Source organism: Momordica charantia (assembly GCF_013281855.1).
Source record: "Momordica charantia cultivar OHB3-1 chromosome 3 unlocalized genomic scaffold, Mcharantia_2.0 BLBB01000003.1, whole genome shotgun sequence".
Classification (NCBI taxonomy): Eukaryota; Viridiplantae; Streptophyta; class Magnoliopsida; order Cucurbitales; family Cucurbitaceae; genus Momordica; species Momordica charantia.
The window spans coordinates 21305568-21321007 of record NW_028275161.1 but is presented as its reverse complement, the minus strand read 5'-3'; the positions used below and the strand labels follow the sequence as shown (position 1 = coordinate 21321007).

At 35.8% G+C, this 15440-nt stretch overlaps 3 protein-coding genes across 5 annotated transcripts; 2 read left to right on the top strand and 1 right to left on the bottom strand.

Annotated features, from left to right (window-relative positions):
- Positions 1-1285: 1285 nt before the first annotated feature.
- On the bottom strand, positions 1286-4362 carry LOC111009101 (Cysteine proteinases superfamily protein). Its single transcript, XM_022282059.2, has 7 exons — positions 4178-4362; positions 2722-2962; positions 2476-2643; positions 2264-2395; positions 2089-2170; positions 1893-2003; positions 1286-1759 (listed from the first exon to the last, which is right to left on the bottom strand). Exons 1-7 carry the CDS (start codon positions 4236-4238, stop codon positions 1676-1678), a joined length of 879 nt encoding a protein of 292 aa, XP_022137751.1. The 5' UTR covers positions 4239-4362; the 3' UTR covers positions 1286-1675.
- Positions 4363-5563: 1201 nt separating this feature from the next.
- On the top strand, positions 5564-8979 carry LOC111008928 (26S proteasome regulatory subunit Rpn7). Its single transcript, XM_022281806.2, has 8 exons — positions 5564-5822; positions 5936-6050; positions 7337-7427; positions 7507-7652; positions 7762-7981; positions 8097-8205; positions 8297-8465; positions 8596-8979. Exons 1-8 carry the CDS (start codon positions 5687-5689, stop codon positions 8768-8770), a joined length of 1161 nt encoding a protein of 386 aa, XP_022137498.1. The 5' UTR covers positions 5564-5686; the 3' UTR covers positions 8771-8979.
- Positions 8980-9483: 504 nt separating this feature from the next.
- On the top strand, positions 9484-15051 carry LOC111008927 (uncharacterized). Of its 3 annotated transcripts, none has more exons than XR_015789965.1 (12): positions 9484-10041; positions 10117-10245; positions 10519-10713; positions 11180-11227; positions 11308-11436; positions 12139-12263; positions 12856-12966; positions 13341-13449; positions 13731-13849; positions 14161-14330; positions 14424-14568; positions 14710-15051. XR_015789965.1 is itself a non-coding variant. In XM_088122257.1 (12 exons), the coding sequence occupies exons 1-12, from the start codon at positions 9925-9927 to the stop codon at positions 14763-14765; spliced, it is 1437 nt and encodes a 478-aa protein (XP_087978383.1). In that variant the 5' UTR covers positions 9498-9924; the 3' UTR covers positions 14766-15051. The 3 variants fall into 3 exon arrangements, 2 of the variants coding, with proteins under 2 accessions (XP_087978383.1, XP_087978382.1); XM_088122257.1 differs by having other exon boundaries at positions 9498-10041; positions 13341-13453; positions 13735-13849; positions 14161-14314; XM_088122256.1 differs by having other exon boundaries at positions 9504-10041; positions 14161-14314.
- Positions 15052-15440: the final 389 nt, after the last annotated feature.

Sequence of the window (15440 nt, the reverse complement as noted above, 5' to 3'; positions counted from 1 at the left end):
TCTACGGCTGATTTCCAGAAATCCATCTTTCTTACTGTAATTTATGTATTTAAAGAAGAATCTTTTCAGCTCTGATTTGAATTGTCTAAATAGTTCTGAATCTGATGCCAAGGAAGAAAACTTTCAATGATTTCCACTAAATCACATTATCAACAGCTTTGAGATTTCTGTTCACGTTATAGCTTTGCCATGGTAGATAATTCTTTAACATTGTCCAACTTTAGCACGACTGCCAATGAATCGAAGTACGTACTTCTGTACTGAAAATTTTCCCTCCTTAAGTTCATGCTCCATTCTTACTAATCCCTGAAAAGACGTCACGGATGCCGATATAAAGCTAGCTTTGACAGAATTTTTCACTACGGATAGATTTAGAAGATATCTCCAAACATCCCAAGTTTTTGGGACGATATTCAAGATCTAAAATGTGGGTTTTAAGTCTCCTTGGATTCTGTGTTAGAAAAAGGAGAATGGTAAAATGAAAATTTTTCGTTGCAGACCAAATTTTTGTACTGCCATTTTGAATGCAAGCAATGATTTTAAAGGAATGTTTAATTCTGCAAATGCAGCAATCAAGTGGTTGATTCCGCCGTAAGTCAGGCTGCATAAGACTCTCTTGATTGGCATACTAAAAGGTCAATCAGAGAGATTTTAACAAGCAGGTACTTTACAGTAAAGTTGGAAAAATGATTTTAAATTATCTTGTTTTGAACAATAATAATAGTTTCTATTTCAAAATAAAATTCAATTTAGAGGATATATTTGAGTAATTGAAATATATATATAAACTTATAAAAATTTGATAGGACTACTCATTTTAACAATGAACATAAAAACAAATAGGATTGATTATATGTTCAAATTGGTTTTCATTACTACATCGAAGGTTTTTTCTTAAAATATATTCAATTCACAGTTTGCTGCTTAAAATATATTGAATTCACAGCTTGCCTTCTTAAAATATATTCTAACAAGCATTAGAAATCAAAGTTTAATTGCGAATTTATTATAACTAGGATGAAAGTGTTAGAAATCAAATTTTAAGTACGAATTTATTATAACTAAGATGAAAGTATATAGATATAGTAGACACCACTTGAATTTACCACATCAAATGGAAAAACTCAAATTTTATCCATTAATTTGGACTTTTTAAGTCTGGCCACTTCTCTACAATTCAAACGGTTTCATTTATGCCAAAGTGAATATAGTTCAACGATAATTGGCATATACCTTCAATCAAGAGAACTACATGTTATACTATAAATAAATAAAAAACTATTAATAATAATAAAAAAAAACTGTTCCCTTCATTGAATTTACTTTATAATTGGTCCATGATTCGACAACAATTGTGACAAGAAACCAAGATTTGACAGTGAAATGGGTCTACACTCTATAGTAACATCATATGAGCAAATGCATTTACACATATATAAAAGTGTAATGGTAAACCCAATCAATTCGTCAGGTCGCAACTACTCTACTCGTGAAACTATATGTTCTACGATTAGTGAATGAGCCATCAATGACTGCAGCTCATTTCACTACAAAATCCTCTAATTCAAAAGACACTAAACTTCGTCAGGAATTGGTGACCCTTGCTATACAATTTTCTCACCGTAGATGACAACTTGACCGTGCCGAGTATGAAAATCCAAGCATCTAGCACAAATTAAAGACTGATATCGTCTTCGAGATGGTCGAGTTTCTGGTAGAACTGACCTGCACCTTCTGGTGTAAACCAAGTCTCTTTCATCTGCAAGGCACCAAAAGGTAGCATCCACCACGTTAATCAGATCTCTCCAGCATTAGGAAGAGTTCTTGCTGAAGGAAAAAAATGTCAGCTGTGCATATATTGAAGTGGGTGTGCGTGAAGATAAAAAGCTCACAAAGTATGGGTAGTCCTTGATGCTAAAATTCTGTGGAGCAGCCTCCATGAACAAATGAATGAAGTACAAAACAAATTTGCCACATTCTTCACCATTTTTCTGTTGTGGCACCTGGAGAGTTTTTGGGTCATGTAATTAGTTGAAGTTAACAATGTACAGAATTAGAAGACATTTCCAACTCAACAATTACAATTACCTTCGGCACCATGAGAGGAATTTTGCAGAGAAAATTCAAATTTTTGCACCTACCATATTCTTTGAAAATGTCCAACACAAATCTGAAAAGGGTTGCAGAAGTCTATCAATACTGAGAGTGAGAGAAGGGCATTCACAATAATAGAGAAGAAATACATTAACACTGAAAGACGCACTTTCTAATATCTGGTTCAAGCCGTCTTGGATTTGCCTCCTGAAGTGAGTCAAGCAATAACATGCATGGTCCTCTAGTTTCTGACTCCGGGCTCTCATCGAAGTGGCAAAATATCAAGAGGCTCCAGTGGCCCCTAATGGAAATTAGTTAGTTATAAGATACAACATGCTGACAAGAAGAAACTATTAAAGTCGGGAGAGTGGAAGAATCTACCAGCAAACAATAGGAACAAAGACATATTTCTTTGAAAATATTTCTTTGTCCTTTATCCATTTTAGGACCTTTCTTCTGTGGGCAGCTTTCAAGTACAGGCTAAACCATAAGCAGTCAAGGTATGTAAACTGAATCTTCTTCTCTTCTGGAGAGCTCCTCCATAAATTCCTACACATTTTAAAACTCCAATCAAATTACACCAAACGTCTTGGTATGTACAGAAAAATAATAAAAGATAGTACTTACTGAAAACAATATTCAAAAGCTCTAGAGTCGAGCTTCTTTTTTCGACTAGGAACTGCACTATTGCATCCACTTTTCCTTGTTGATTGTGATCGCTTGCGACGAGGAATGGCAGAGTCACCTACAACATAGAGGGGTACTTGCTGAAAAGGTTCAACATTCTCAGAATCTTTTAAACCATTCCTGTAAGTGCGCCTTGATATAAGAGATGATCGACATTTTTTAACTGGAATCCCACATGCCTCTGTCAGTAATGTGAGCAAACAAATTTGTTAAATTGTTGCCAAAATTCCTTCCTGTCCAAAATAAACTTACAAAAACTACATGGAATAATGACAATAAGTTATTATGATGCCAGGGATCTAGACTCCTCAAATAAAAATCAACCTCTAGTACAACAGGAACGACATATTTTCCTCGCCAAGTTCAGCCAAACAGTCTAAATTTAAAAGTAAATAAAAAGGATTTAAACAGAAAAAACTTAAGTCATAGTATGATATAAAGAAACAACAAACAATAAAAGATGAATGAATGACTTTTTTCCATGAGAGAAAATAGAAATCGTCTACCTTACTAGAAACTACTGTTCTATACAACACTATCAATTAGAAAAAACGACGACGATGATGATGAAGTATTAAAAAATGTATGTAGGTGGTTCCGCCTTTTAAACTCGGCCATACAACTTTGTAGTCCTCTGATTATAGCGTGTAAAAGTGAGAGGGAAACTAAATAAAGCAAACAGTTTCCAACCATCAACATAATAACCAGGAGATTGAGATATCTAGTAACCCTGCAAAAAAGTTGTACAAGAAACCAGAGGCATCATCCATCTCTGATATTGAGATATCTATCTAGTATAAACAAAATTTCCAGATGAAATTACTGAATCACATCAAGAATTCATCGACCACAATGATGCATAAAACTAGTCAAGTTTAACCAGACACCACCATCATTCTTTTAAAACGAGCCCTTCCTAAATTTCTAATATGAAAACAAATAAATCAGCATAATACGTGACAAATGGGTGTACAGTTAGAAACACCACGAAACGATAAAAACTCGTGTTAATGTTGGCATACATGAGCAGCCTAATAATTTTACATCTCCATACACTTAGCAGCGAAATTCTGCTTCCTATTATGAATTATCAACACCGATAAACTCGATAATACAAAAATGTCTACCGAAGTACAACTTCAATCAATGCCCTTCTAATTAATATCAAACTACACAACTGTAAATTTTCTTCCGCCAGCAGCGAAGAAGAAAGATAATGCTAGCTATGCTTCCTATTACCACCACCGCGCACCACGAGTAGGCAAACATGTCTACCCAGGTCCAACCGACGCCATTCTAGACTTCTAATTGCTGATTCGAACTACACGACTATAAATTTTCTCCCTCGAATATCTTGGCAGTGGAAAATAAGAAAGAATCGCTGATAAAATTTGACCTGTGGTCTGCAAATCGAGGTCAATGCAGATTATCTTTGGCTGAAGCTTTCGCTTGCCCATTGATTACGATACTTTTCAGAATTTCTCCGGTCCTTCTTTTCTGTCATAGAAGATGAAGAAGGGAGCTTCCGGGCTGGACTAAAGTGCCTGCGGATCTTTGCAGGGCGCCCGGCGTTCGAATCTTTCCCCATTCGTTTTTGGTTAAAATTTTATACTTATAATGTTATATATTTATACTCGAATATATTAAAAAGTATAATTATTTTTATTTAATTACAAACTATATAAAAACAAAGTTTTCTGTATGTCAATTTTAAAAAGTGAAAAAACAAACACTTATTATATATAAATCTAAACATATTGAGTGGGGATGTAAGTCGTTCATGAGACGAGCAAAACAACATATTATAATTAGCAATTAACGAAACGACATGTTGTAATTAGCAATGAATGAAGCATCTCATCTCAGTTGCTTATCCGATAAATTTGATATTCTATAACACTCGTCAAGTACTTATTGAATTAAGGATTATTCGCTTAATTGAACTTGCATGTTTTATTATTATTATATAATTTTTTTAATATTGCATAACTTGGTTTTGATCCTATATATTTTACCTCAATTCAATTATTTGGTAAATTAATCATATGTGTGAACTTTAGGGACATAAAAAATATTAACAAAAGAGTGATGGAATAAGATACGATCCAATCCAAAACAATTATAAGAAATAACCATGATATCATATCTTCATTGAATTTCTACCATTAAAATATATATGATTCTATATTTATAACTAAATTATCAATTCTCCATTAATATGATTTTACCATTGCTACAAACATTTCATAAATTTGAATTAAACAAAACAATAAATGTGTGGGTGAGTTTATACATTCGACTTTAAAATAGATAATGAATATTTGACTCATTAAACTAGTCTGGACGGACAATTTAAACTAAACGACTGGAAATCCTAATCAATATGTATTCGACTAAAATTCTAAAAGAAAATACTTAAGTTCTCAACGTATCTATTCTATATTGACCACCATTAAATGTTTGACAATTTATTATTTTAATTTTTTTAACCTTTACATTTATATTTATTAACTATCAAACATTCAATGGTAGTCACCGCAATAGATTTCTAGGTCCTCGGGGAGGACTCGAGTATTTTCCAATTTTAAATTTGCAATTTTAATTTTGTTTTGGAACAATGTTAAAAGTGCAATCAACACAAGTTAAAGTGTGACATTAAATATATCAATCAGACAGCCCATACTCTCACAGTCCATGGGCTTTTAGATGGGCCGGCCTGCAAGCAAAAAAAAAATCCCCGTGTAAATTACAACCATCAAAAAAGAAGAGAGAGGAAAAGAAAAAAAAGTTTGTAGTTTCCTTTTGTTACGATAACTGCACTACTCTCTCGGTGCCTCCTCCTGCAAGAAAGGCATAGAGACGAAGCTCAAATACCTCACTCGGCGAGTAATTTTTCTCAGTCGCCATGGAAGGCCAAGAGGGAACTCAGCAGCCGCACCTCGTGCTCGCTCACAAGCTCTTCCTTCTAACTCATCCTGATGTTCAAGATATCGAGAAGGTCCGTCTCAGAGAGGAAGTGCTGGCCTCCGTTAAAGCTGATGGTAACTCGTGGATTGATTTCTTCTAGTCTTAATGAGTTTCATCGAGTCTGCATTTCGATTTCCATCTCACGAAATGGTGGGGTTTATTTTTCTTTGTAACTTGTGTTGTGTAGATATGGCTCCGTTATACGAAACCCTAATCGCCAATTCGCTGTTGGATTTGGATCGGAGCGTATTGGACTCGATGCGTGCGAAAAACGAGGAGGAGTTGAGGAAGTTGGACGAGAAGTGAGTTTTTGATATTCTCGTTGATCTGTTTCTTTTCTAGTTTTCCTTAGTACGAGGAGGATCATGTAGGAGAGAACAACTGAAGTTATTTGAATATACAAAATGTGCACTATTTTAATTAATTGTTGGATCGATCATCGATTTACAGTTCCACACCCACTTAATCACTTCCATTTAATTGTGGAGTTATTGTTCAATCCATATCAACATAACTTTAAGCACTAGCGAGTTCCCGTGGAGATGTAAATCTCTTCTACTAAAGGTGTAGTACTTTTCTTTTGGATCTTACTCTACCATATCGTGACGTTACATTGCCAAACTCCTAATTGATGAAAGGTTAGCGGCCGTTTAGTATTTTGTATGGGGACTTTCTTTTGTCCGGGCTTTATTATGGACGGTTTGGCTTGAACAGAATCGTCGCATTTTCCAAGGAAGAGAGCTCACAATGAAACTTCTTTTTGATTCTATAGTTGGTATAGTTGGTTTGGTTGCATCTTGGTGTAAATGCTCTCCTCTCTTTAAACACTATAGTTTTGTCTCTCTCTTATCTAATTGGAGAGCTTTTTTGTAGCCTTCCTATGGATCTCTCCCCTTTTCTGTTCTCATATTTCATATTATCAATGGAATAGTTTCTTTTAAAAAAAAAAGTATGGGGACTTTCTTTCGTACTTCTTGTTTTGTAGCAACTGAATGCGATGGGCTGGAAGTTTTGGGATCGAATCCTTGTATGTGCCCTGATGGGAACTAGAATTCCAATCCGCTAAAATATATCGAATAACCAACAATACAAGTAGAAAATAGTGATCTAGGTAATTTGAGGAACCTAGAATCCTCCCCTTGAGTCAAGCTCAATTTGAAACCCTCAATGCCTCCCCCCATTGTTCTCTTCCTTTATTTGTAACCATTTTCTCTTAGAAACTCCCAACTTAATACATACGCACGCTGGTTTTGGATGTCCCATTAATTTATTGAAAGTTAGGGCCATTCGTTGTTTCGATCCAATGTCTTTCATTCAATGAAAGTTTGGTTTTTCTTAAAAACAATGTTTTGATCCAATGAACATAAAAAGAAAGCTTAAAAAATATCTCAGTATTCCTCGGCCATAATGAATTATTGGAAAAACAATTAAAACGAGGAACCTTTGCATGATTGATCTCAGATTTTTGTAGATAATGGCCATTATTTTTGTAGCTATTTATGGAGTCATACTGCTGTGTGTTATTTTATTTTATCTTAATTTTTTAACAGTAATGTTTGTATATTTAGCCGTTCAATTTTTTACATAGGATTGCTGACGCTGAAGAAAACTTAGGTGAAAGTGAAGTTCGAGAAGCTCATTTGGCCAAATCACTATTTTTCATTCGTATTGGTGATAAGGTTAGTAGTTAAATTTTTCTCCCCCATTCTTGTAGGGTCGCTCTATGAATTCCTCCTAATTTTCTAGATTTGAACTCAGGACAAAGCACTGGAGCAACTCAAGGTAACCGAGAGCAAAACGGTTGCAGTTGGACTAAAGATGGATCTGGTCTTCCATACTCTACAGCTTGGATTTTTCTATATGGATTTTGATCTCATCTCCAAAAGTATTGACAAAGCTAAAAAGTAAGCAGTGATATTAACTTATCAATCACACGTGGTATCCTTTTTTTTTCTCTTTCTTTTTTGTGTGAATATTACATGTTCTTGGTTGCAACTATTTTCTCTCTGGCAGCTTGTTTGAAGAAGGTGGTGATTGGGAAAGAAAGAATCGTCTGAAGGTGTATGAAGGCCTGTACTGCATGTCCACTCGAAACTTTAAGAAAGCAGCCAACTTGTTTTTGGATTCCATCTCAACTTTCACCACATATGAACTTTTTCCTTATGACACATTCATATTTTATACTGTTCTCACTAGCATTATATCACTGGATAGAGTGTCTCTAAAGCAAAAGGTATATGTGATTCCACTCATTTAGATTCACCCTTTTCTAAAACTTTTTCTGTATGTAATGTGGATAATTGGCATGTTTTCCCGTTGCATTATCAATTTAAATTGATTCATTGTAGGTAGTTGATGCTCCTGAGATATTGACGGTGATTGGAAAAGTCCCATATCTTTCCGACTTTTTGAACTCTCTGTATGACTGTCAATATAAATCATTTTTCTCGGCCTTTGGTAAGTGGAAACTGGTACATTAATGTTTGAATTTGTGATTGATGGTTTACCTGTTGTGTCTCTCATTTATTTATTCTCTGTATAAATGCAGCTGGTCTGACGGAGCAAATAAAACTAGACCGTTATTTGCATCCTCACTTCAGGTACTACATGAGAGAGGTCAGAACTGTTGTTTATTCCCAGTTTTTGGAGTCCTATAAGAGTGTCACAATTGAAGCAATGGCGAAGGCATTTGGAGTATCTGTGGAATTTATTGATCTGTAAGTGAAGTGGTCATGCTAAAGTGTATAGTTATTATAGTTGTGAATAGCAGCTTTGTTTTGCTATAGGGGCGTGATGTCTAAATGGCTGTTATCATTCCTCATAAATTTGTTCTTCCGATGGTGTCAGGGAATTGTCTCGTTTTATTGCTGCGGGAAAACTCCATTGCAAGATCGATAAAGTTGCAGGTGTTCTTGAAACAAATCGTCCCGACTCAAAGAATGCTCTTTACCAAGCTACCATCAAGCAAGGAGACTTCTTACTGAACCGTATCCAGAAGTTGTCTCGTGTAATTGATCTGTAACTAGGCTTTTAGTTTATTCGAAATTTGTGTAGTTGATGCAGGTTTCCTGCATTTCGACATTACGACATTCAAGCCAAGAGCCGCTGCATTGCATGGATGAAAGTTGAGCTTTAGAACTTCGTGAAAATGGTGCTGTAACTTGTGTTTTAAACATTTCATCGAGACATCGGGCTTGTTGTTATCAATATCTCTTGATTTTGATTTATCAACCAAGTATCTCATTAGAAATTCTATGTTTTCTACCATCACGCAGCCTTTTCATGGCTCTCTCTTCTTCCAGGTGCGTGGTTCGTTTATATCGACTTTTTGGTACCGAGTGGCGGTGATTTGATTCCTCCGCCACTTTCAGTGAAGATGATCAGGCCTGTTCCTTGACCATGATCTTGAAAATGCAATAATACTCGTACACTACAGCCAGTCAATCTGAGCTGACGACAACTTAATTGATTGAAAGTAAGAGGTTCGGTTTTCAAGTTTTTTGAAAAAATATTCAATCTCTGAAATCCAGCAATGGCAAGTGTAATGTAGATATAGTTTGATACTTTTAAATTGATTTTTGTTAGAAATTACGATAGGCAGTTTGTGGGCCATATGGTGTAGTGAAAAATAATTATTTAAAATAAATTGTTCTGAAATTATATTTTAAATTTTCGAACTTCGGACATACCAAAACTATTACATTCGTCGACAACCGCAACCACCACGGGAATAAATAGTTGCCTTTTTGAGAATTGAGTGATAAGGTAGATTTGTTTGGCATTCTGTTTCTGCTGATCTGAAACAAAACAACGGTGAAAAGAACTACTTCAGGTAAAAGATGAAGTAAGAAGGGAGGATAGAATTTTGTTTACGCGCGAGATCACAAACCGGGAATTTTATTGGTAAGCCGAGCACTTTTGGTAAATGAACTCCAAATTCCTGATTGAGAACCCCACGCGTGTGCGAGGATTTGCAACGGTTTATCAGCCACAATTTGTGATGTTTTGTATATCCTTTTACCAGCCCGTTGGGCATCGACCCGCTTGGTTTTCGAGTGGTGCAATTTTTTTGTTTCCTTTCAAGCAGTCGTTCAAGGTTACGCGTGAAGGAACGGAGGCTCGTTTGGCACTGAAATGAGAGGGCCATTTTCGGATAGCAGCTAGAAGAGAACCAACATGTTCCCTCGTCTTGATTTTAGAGATGTTCAAGAGAAGCTCTCCGCGCAGTTCAGACCCTGGGAACGTTCTTTTCAGTTCTGGGTCCGTGTTGCTGACATCTACACTGGTTATAAGGTCTGTTTTTATGCGTTTAAGAGCTGCTGGGGTTTCAGATAGTTGGTGGTTCAATTTGCTCTTTGGGGATTTTAGGTTTTTCAGCTTCGGGTGAAGTTCGAGAAGGATGTGGAGAAGCAGGAGGCAATGTGGGAGAATCAGCATGAACATGCAGCTGAGAAGATATATGCTATGTGCTCCGAAATGGGTGGTTTCTTCCTTAAGGTATTCCGTTCATAGACCCTTTTATCTGTCTCCCAATTCTCCTAAATGGGTGGTTTCTTTCTTTTGCTTTCTCCAGTATAGATTATTCTTCACTGTCTTTCCGTTCAGTGGGATAGCGAAGTATTCAATTGAATTGTTATCGGACTTTCATTTTATAGATTATTCTCTATTGTCTTTCCACCCCATTTCCTTTTTAGAGCCTTTTTTGCTTTTAATCATATGGTTTTAGTTTTAGAACAATTGACTTAGTTGAAGCTGGATTTTATGAATGAGGTTTCTCAACTTATTGGGAAGCCGGATTTGGCCCCAGCTGCATGGGTGAAGAGGCTTGTTACACTGTGTGATCGAGCACCAGCAACCCCTTTTGATGTTGTTCAGCACGTTGTGGAGAAAGAACTGCACAGAAGTCTTGGTGAAGTCTTTGAAACATTTGACCCCAACCCTCTTGGTTCAGCTTCCATTGCTCAGGTATCTCTGTGATTCTACTAATGGGGACATGAGGACATCCATCCAGCTATAACAAAAAAATTTTAGTGTTAGCAACTTGAATTCATGAAAATATGAGGTGGAAACTGTTAGTTGGATTTAGTACTTGTTGGAGAAAATATGTGCATATCCCCTGCTGAATTACGTAGAATTCCCAGGTCCATTCAATTCCTTGGAAGAAGTGAAAAACTCTTTGACATCCAAAATGGTTTAAATATTGCTTGGTCTGTTTGATATTAATTGAAAACTGATACGTTCAATGTCATTTCAAAACACATGACTTTAACTGCTGTATTTCCGTGCTTGCATTCATCCCTCTTCATATATTTTATCCCTAGAAAGAATATCTGCTATGTAGTTGAAAGGATAGTTGGCATTCTGTATTTGGTGTCTGTTTGTATAAGACTAGTAAAGTTTATCCCTGACATATCTTTTGTTCTCAAATTAGGTTCATAGAGCTAGGCTAAAGGGTGACAAGAATGATGTTGTGGTAAAAGTAAGGAAACTCAAGCCATATCATATTCTTATTATTTGTAGTCTCTTACTCCAAAGTCCAACGTAATGTGTGTGTTGTAGGTGCAACATCCAGGAACCGAGAATCTAATGATGACGGATATCCGTAATTTGAAAGCATTTGCCTTGTACATTCAAAAGACAGATATCAAATTTGATATATATTCCGTAACTAAGGAAATGGAGAAACAGGTGAAATTCTTCCTATTTTGATTGTGGTTATAGAAAATGATGTTATTCTTTTTGCCACTTGATTTTTCCCTTTCCCTTCTGATGTTAGATTCTGACAGTGTTGTTTCTTCAGCTTTATTGCAAATCTTATACCTTGTAGTCATAACCAATTATGGAATACTTAAATTTGATCTTGGATGATCTTTTAGGATATTTCTCTGTAAAGTATGACACGTTAACTAAGCTTACCAGTTGAGGTTAGAAAACTAAGAGAATATTTAGTATCTTAGACTGGTAACTAATCATCTATCGAAACCCATGATCTCTAAGTTATTTAGTTACGTTGACCTCTTTGACCACTAAACCAACCCACCATGGTTAATAGTCAAAAGATACTAGAATGATTTTTGAAAGGGAAACAAAAGGCAGATTCACATGTTTCTTCATTTGCCCAACCCAACCAAATGACGTATTGATGATTTTCATTGCCTTTTACCTCATTCCATCCAACCTCATTAATCAAAATGATGTGTGAAGATCTGTTATTTATTACTTCGGTTAAACATATCAAAGTTAGGTGAGCGCTGTAGATTCTACCTTGCATTTTTCTTGAATTTTCAATTTATTGTTTCAGGCTTTTAATTGCTTGATTTCATAAAATCAAATTTTTGCATGTCCTCTTTCGTCTTTCTCACGATGATGGAATATTTTCTTCTAATCAAGATCGGTTATGAATTTGACTTTGTGAGGGAGGCCAATGCCATGGAAAAGATCCGACTTTTTCTATGTAGCAACAACAAAAAGAGTCCCGTACTGGTGCCACGCGTGATGCGGAATATTGTTACCAGGTACATGCGATGAATGAGAATGTTAGAACTTGATCGGACTATAGTAAATAATTAGAACTGGGACTAAGGTTAATAAATGAAACTCTCGAGTCTTGCACAGCTTAATACCATTATCGTTATTTTTTTTTAACTGATAGCTATATATATTTTTAATCTTCATCTGGTAATTGATTTTTTGGAAAAAAATTATTCATTAACTATGGTCAAAAGACATAGATCATCACTTCTTCTGTTGCTTTTGATTCACTGGTTTCTCTCATTCTAGGGTCAGATGATTGTCTTTGAAAGCTATTATTTATCCATTTGAAAGTTTCTTCTGGTTGGGTGTTTACTGTCTTGGAATTGGATGAATTTGTAGAAGATTGAAATCAGATCCAAGGGTTCTGTTGGTTTTATAAATGCTGGCAGTGAAGTCACTTATTTTTCTTATTGCTGTGGAACTTTTTGGCAATCTGGCAAACTAGTACTATATATTTCTTAGTTATTTTCCCGTCTGAATCTGCTTAGATGGTTCTACCTCTGTGAACTATCTATGCTCCTTCTGTTGCAGTTATTTGAGATTTTAGTAATCTAGTCTCTTTTATTTGGTCAGGAGGGTTCTGGTGATGGAATATATTGATGGAATCCCAATCCTCAATCTTGGCGATGAAATAGCAAAGAGAGGCATAGATGCTAGTGGCAGGATTGCTTTAGCAGCAAAGCAGTAAGCATCTATACTGAGAACTCCTTAATCCATTTTATTTTTTGTTTGTATACATAGATGTAGTGTCTCATCCACAAGATTTCTATTCAGGTTACTGTTTCCCTTGTATTTGTTACCAAAAACCGTGTCTGAATTGCAAACTGAGAACAGTTGTATGGATTACAGATAAACTCTTTAGGTTACAAGTCCTTGATTATATCCCACATTAAGATTTGAGATGACTTCTCTATTTCCTTCCAATATCCTTTTTCAAATTACCTAGTGTAAGCAGCCCCTCTTCAGGGGGCACACTTGTAACTATTCAGCAGTACACTTTTAGTTTCTATTTCTCATGGGTAGTACTTCTCCAGTTGAGGAAAATTTTCGTATTGCAGGAAAATTCTTACTAGTTTGACCCTGGCATATGGGCAAATGATTCTGAAGAGTGGTTTCTTCCATGCAGATCCTCATCCAGGAAATATATTGATCTGTAAAGGCTCAGAGGCAAGTCTGCCACTGGAATTTTCCATACGAGTTCTGAACTAATAGTAGTTTTTCGTTTTTGCAACCTGTCATGCTCTCATATTTCTCAGCCCATTTACACTTTTCCAACTTCTGAGAAAAAATAAAAATGTGGTATACAGAAGATGATCGGGGATTCAGGATTTCAGTAGTTGTTACATTTAAGAATTTAGGATTGGCTAGCTTAACAGTTTGACTTTTGATTGCCCTGTTTGAATCATGAATCGAGCTGAAACCATAGATTTTTTACTCCATTTTATCAGGTAGCATTGCTTGATTACGGGCAAGTGAAGGATCTTCCTGACGAGTTGAGGCTTGGTTATGCTAAACTTGTTCTTGCTATTGCAGATGATGACAGCACAGGAGTTGCAGAAAGCTTCAGGTAATAATAATAAAAGTCCGGCTGGCCTATAGTGATAGTTGAGTCTTGTATTTTTGGAAAAGGAAGTAAATTTTGTTTGGAAGGAAGCTTCTTACAAAAGTTGGCTCTAAGATCCAAAGTTGCATTTTGGTGTTCTTACAGAGTGCTTTGTTAAATACTAGGAAGTCTGGTCAAGTAATCTTGAAAAGATCAATAAACTAACTAGCTCTAAGAACATATAAGAGGATTTCTTGTGGGGCTACTGGGAAAAAGGTAGATTGAAAAGGGGTTATCGTTATACTAATTCTTTTATCCCTTTAATGGCTGTACAGGGAGCTTGGTATAGATACTGTAAGCAATTGTGAAAATGTCCAAGAAGAACTATTTAAGGTGGCACAGGGAATGTTCGATACAAGGTTACCACCGGGAAAGGTGTCGATGCAACCATTCCAGGAGGACTCCTCGATAAAGAAAGTTGGTGTTCAGGTACAGCACAGGCTTTGTAAGTCAATAGTGCTCTTCTGTAGAGGCATACATATTTGTATCAGTAACTAAAAAGACAAAGCGTTTTTCTTTCTCTGTTTCGATGCCATAGTCATTTCCAGAGGAACTCTTTTCAATACTTCGAACAATCCAAATCCTTAGAGGGCTGAGTGTTGGTCTTGGAATCAACTACTCATGCTCGGAACAATGGCGACCCATTGCAGAAGAAGCTTTGATGGTTTCTGGTAGGCTAGAAGGTGATCCTCTTGAACTCTTTAATTTAAAACAAAAGTGACTCATTTGTTTGCTTCCTGGTAGGATTGTTGAATGAACTTCACTTCATTATGTCTGTGTTCGTTTGCATGATCTTTTCTTCATCCCTTGCTGATCTATTTCAGGCAGAAAGGTCGATACTACAATCCGTAAACGCAGATTGTTTTCGAGATCTAGCTGATTCGTTCGTGACAAGACAGGCAAAAAATATGAGTCAATCTGGGTGCATCTGATCAGAGTTCCTCACTTGTTTATGGAAATAAATATTAAAAATTTGAGGAATGTCATTCTTTAACCACCACAAGCTCCTCCTCCATGATAGACTTTTCAAGCTGCAGCCTTTGTTTAGTTCTTTATTCCCCTTTTTTTCTTAGATATTAGTAGGAAGTTGCCATGATTTCCATGTTTATGAGATGAGGTGCAAATTTAATTTAATTTAACATCTAATGTTCATCTTCTTCACAGAACCCATGTCTGATTACTCCAAGTTGAGGTTCAATTGTTAGCTATCTGATTTGCCTAAAACGAGTGGAGAGTTTGGGATTGAAAATATTGAAAATAATATTTCTGTACGAATATGGTTTTTGGTATTTGAAAATAGATGATATCAGGAACGAATGTTTGAAAATTGACGGTTTAATAACGTTTTCATTTCTTGTTTCTTGTTTAATAACGTTTTCATTTCTTGTTTCTTGTTGTTTTATCAGTTCAAATTGATTCGTTGTAGGTAGTTGATGCTTATGAGATATTGACGGTGATTAGAAAAGTCACATATCTTTCCTTTGTATAACTGTCAATATAAATAATTTTTCTTGGCCTTTGGTAAGTGGAAAATGGTACATGATGTTTAAATTTG